Raw genomic sequence first — 4,466 nt, 5'->3', positions numbered from 1 at the left:
CCCAAAACCTCCATTTTTGCCCCCAAATCCCCATTTCCATCCCCAAATTCCCTTTTTCCCCCCCAAAAAAAATCCCATTTTTCCCCCAAAATCCCATTTTCCCCCAAAAAGTGCTGATTTCCCCCCCAAAAATCCCCATTTTCCCCCAAAAAATCCCATTTTCCCCCCAAAATTCCCATTTCCCCCCAAATTCCCATTTTCCCCCCAAAATCCCATTTTCCCCCCCAAAATTGCTGTTTTTCCCCCAAAAATCCCTATTTTCTACCCAAAAATCCCATTTTTCCTCTAAAAAACCCAAATTTCTACCCAAAATTGCTGTTTTACCCCCCAAAATTCCCATTTTTTCACCCAAAATCCCCATTTCCCCCCCCAAATTCCCCATTTTCACCAAAAAAATTCCCGTTTTCCCCCCCAAATTCCCCATTTCCCCACAAAAAAATCCCATTTTTCCTCTAAAAATCCCATCCCCCCCACAAAATCCCCATTTTCCCCCAAAATTGCTGTTTTTTTCCCAAAAAAAAAATCCCATTTCCCCCCCCAAAAATCCTCATTTTTCCCCCCAAAATTCCCATTTATCCTCTAAAAAAATCACTGTTTTTACCCCAGAAAATCTGATTTTTCCTACAAAAAATCACCATTTTCCACCCAAAAAATCGCAGGTTTTTCACCCAAAAACCCCATTTTTCCCCCCAAAATTCCCATTTTTTCCCCCAAAATCCCCATTTTTCACCCCAAATCCCCCTTTTTGCCCAAAATCCCCGTTTTTTGCCCCGTTCCCACCTCTGCTCCTTGCGGCGCCGTTTCTCCTCCTCGTGCAGAACCTTCTTGAGCTGCAGGAAGAGCTGGTGCTTCTCCTCCTGCAGCGCGCCCAGCTTCTCCTGCAGCTTCAGCAGCTGGAATTGGGGGAAAAACGGGAATTTGGGAAAAAATGGGATTTGGGGGGAAAAACGGGGATTTTTGGGGGAAAAATAGTGATTTTTTGGGTAAAAATGGTGATTTTTTGTAGGAAAAATCAGATTTTTGGGGGGAAAAATGGTGATTTTTTTAGAGGGAAAATGGGAATTTTGGAAAAAAAGGTAATTTTGAGGAAAAAATGGGAATTTTTTGAGGTAAAATGGGATTTTTTGGGATAAAAATGGGATTTTTACGGGTGCTTCTCCTCCTGCAGCGCCCCCAGCTTCTCCTGCAGCTTCAGCAGCTGGAATTGGGGGAAAAACGGGAATTTGGGAAAAAACGGGAATTTGGGGAAAACCTGGATTTTTTGGGTGAAAAACCTGCGATTTTTGGGTAAAAATAGTGATTTTTTGTAGGAAAAATCAGATTTTTTTTGGGAAAAACTCTGATTTTTTTAGAGGGAAAATGGGAATTTTGTGGGAAAAACAGGAATTTTGGGAAAAAATGGGAATTTTGGGAAAAAAAAGGGGATTTTTGGAGGTAAAATTTTTCCCCACCTGCTCGCGCGTCTCCTCCAGGGAGGCGGATTTTGGGGATATTTTTGGGATTTATTTGGGATTTTTTTTGGATTTTTTGGGATTTATTTGGGATTTTTTGGGGATATTTTTGGGATTTTTTGGGGATTTATTTGGGGTTTTTAGGGGTTATTTTTGGGATTTATTTGGGATTTTTTTGGGACATTTTGGGGATATTTTTGGGATATTTTGGTGACATTTTGGGGATATTTTTGGGATATTTTGGTGATATTTTGGGGATATTTTTGTGATATTTTTGTGATTTATTTGGGATTTTTTGGGGATATTTTGGTGATATTTTGGGGACATTTTGGGGATATTGTGGTGACATTTTTCGGATATTTTTGGGATATTTTGGTGACATTTTGGGGACATTTTTGGGATATTTTTGGGATATTTTTGGGATATTTTGGGGATATTTTTGGGATATTTTGGTGACATTTTGGGGACATTTTGGGGATATTGTGGTGACATTTTGGGGATATTTTGGAGACATTTTGGGGGATATTTTTGGGATATTTTTGTGATTTATTTGGGATATTTTGGTGATATTTTTGGGATATTTTGGTGACATTTTGGGGATATTTTGGGGATATTTTTGTGATTTATTTGGGATATTTTTGGGATATTTTGGTGACATTTTGGGGCCATTTTTGGGCAGATTTTGGTGGTTTTTGGTGAGTTTCTCCCCACCTGCTCGCGCGTCTCCTCCAGGGACATCCTCAGCTCCAGGGAGGCGGATTTTGGGGGATATTTTTGTGATTTATTTGGGATATTTTGGGGTTATTTTGGTGATATTTTGGGGATATTTTGGGGATATTTTGGGGATATTTTGGGGATATTTTGGTGATATTTTGGGGATATTTTGGTGACATTGTTGGGATATTTTGGTGACATTTTGGGGATATTTTCGGGATATTTTGGTGACATTTTGGTGACATTTTGGTGACATTTTGGTGACATTTTGGGGCCATTTTTGGGCAGATTTTGGTGGTTTTTGGTGAGTTTCTCCCCACCTGCTCGCGCGTCTCCTCCAGGGACATCCTCTCCTCGAGCTCCTTGCGCCGGCGCCGCTCCTGCTCCTCCCGCACCTTCTGCTCCATCATCTTGTCCACCTCCTCCTCCTCTGCGGCCAGCGGGCAGCCAGCGGTCACTCAGGGGTCACTCAGGGTCACTCAGGGTCACTCGGGGTCACTCAGGGGTCAGGGGTCACTCAGTGGTCACTCGGGGTCACTCAGGGGTCACTCAGGGTCACTCAGGGTCACTCGGGGTCACTCGGGGTCACTCAGGGGTCACTCAGGGGTCACTCGGGGTCACTCAGGGGTCACTCGGGTCACTCAGGGGTCAGGGGTCACTCAGGGGTCACTCAGGGGTCACTCGGGTCACTCAGGGGTCACTCAGTGGTCACTCGGGGTCACTCAGGGGTCACTCAGGGTCACTCAGGGTCACTCAGGGTCACTCGGGGTCACTCAGTGGTCAGTGGTCACTCAGGGTCACTCAGGGGTCACTCAGGGTCACTCAGGGTCACTCGGGGTCACTCAGTGGTCATTCAAGGATCACTCAGGGGTCAGGGGTCACTCAGGGGTCAGTGGTCACTCGGGGTCACTCGGGGTCACTCAGGGGTCACCGCGGGTTTTTGGGGACCCAGCCCCGCCCTGACCCCGCCCCCTTCCCCGAGGGACATTTGGGGCAGCTGGGGGCGTGGCCTGTTGCCATGGAAACACCGCCGGGGGCGTGGCCTGCCCCACACAAACGGCGCCAACCGCGCGGCCCCGTCGCCATGGAGACGCCGAGGGGGCGTGGCCTGTCGCTCCGGAGAACCCCGGGGCCGGCTGCCGTTGCCATGGGAACCCCGCGCGAGCGGCGGCCGCGGCCCCGTCCCCTCACGGAGCGCCCCCGGCCTCGCCCGCGCCCCCGGGGGCTCCCCCCGCCCTCAGCCCCAGCCCGGGGCCCTCCCGGCGCCCCGCCCGGCCTCACCCTGCCGCTTGCGCTCCCGCTCCACCATGACGTGGCGGTGCAGCGCCCGCGCCATGGCCGAGCTCAGCTTCGGCCGCTCCAGCAGCGCCGGCATCGTGGCAGAGCGGCGGGGCCCGCGGGGCTGCGAGCGGGGCCGGGCCGGACCGAGGCCGCGGGGCCGAGACGGGGCCGGGAGGGGCCCCGGGACAGCGAACGGGGCCGGGCCGGGCGGAGGCCGCGGGGCAGCGAACGGGGCCGGGCCGGGCCGGGGCCGCGGTTCCGCTTCCGGAGCGGCGGCGGCCGAAGGGGAAAGGCTCCCCTCAGAGCGGGGCCACGCCCCCCGCGGCGGGAACGAGGCGGAGCCACACCCCTTTCGGCGGGACGGAGGCGCAGCCACGCCCACTGAGGAGGGAACGAGGCGGAACCACGCCCCGAAAGAAGCCGTGAGGCGAAGCCACGCCCCTTGGCGCCAGAAATGCGGCTAAACCACGCCCCCTACGGTGGGAATGAGGCTAAACCACGCCCCCATTTCCTTCTTAGGAAAAACCACACGCAAACGAGGCTTAACCACGCCCATGACGGCCTTGTGAGGGGAAGCCACGCCCCGCTCTTCGGAAATGAGGCTAAACCACGCCCTAATTACCATATAAGGAGAAACCAGAGGTGGTTTTGTTTGTTTTTTTGCAAAACCATGCCCCTGTTGCCAAATAAGGAAAAAAAAAAGCTCTTCTCTGGGTGAAAACGAGGCTAAACCACGCCCCGATTGCCATATAAGGAAAAAACACGCTTCTTTGGGTAAAAAATGAGGTTAACCACGCCCCGATTGCCAAATAAAGATAAGCCACGCCCCTTCCGCTTCTTCAGGCCCCTCCCCCAAGCCCCGGGGGAACCCCCGGGGAATCCCCGGCCCCTCCCCCACCCCTGGGGGGGGGTCCCGATTTTGCCCCTCCCCCACCCCAGGACCCTCCAAATTTCCCCCCCCCCCCCCCCAATTTCCCGCCCCTCCCCCACAGAAAATTCCGAGTTTTTTTTTCTCACGGT

General features: G+C 52.2%; 1 protein-coding gene across 1 annotated transcript in view; it reads right to left on the bottom strand.

Annotated features, from left to right (window-relative positions):
• Positions 1-4,359, bottom strand: part of GPS2 (G protein pathway suppressor 2) — a 6,117-nt gene extending 1,758 nt beyond the window's left edge. Inside the window, exons 1-3 of the mRNA XM_053933210.1 lie at positions 3,447-4,359; positions 2,486-2,595; positions 731-893 (exon numbers count right to left, since the gene is read on the bottom strand). Of these exons, the coding sequence (XP_053789185.1) occupies positions 731-893; positions 2,486-2,595; positions 3,447-3,540 (367 nt within the window). The 5' untranslated portion in view covers positions 3,541-4,359. The remainder of the gene's footprint in view (positions 1-730; positions 894-2,485; positions 2,596-3,446) is intronic.
• Positions 4,360-4,466: the final 107 nt, after the last annotated feature.

This window comes from Vidua chalybeata, assembly GCF_026979565.1.
Source record: "Vidua chalybeata isolate OUT-0048 chromosome 36 unlocalized genomic scaffold, bVidCha1 merged haplotype SUPER_36_unloc_4, whole genome shotgun sequence".
Lineage (NCBI taxonomy): Eukaryota > Metazoa > Chordata > Aves > Passeriformes > Viduidae > Vidua > Vidua chalybeata.
The sequence above is the reverse complement of the archived record's forward strand: the minus strand, read 5'-3'. Positions and strand labels throughout refer to the sequence as shown.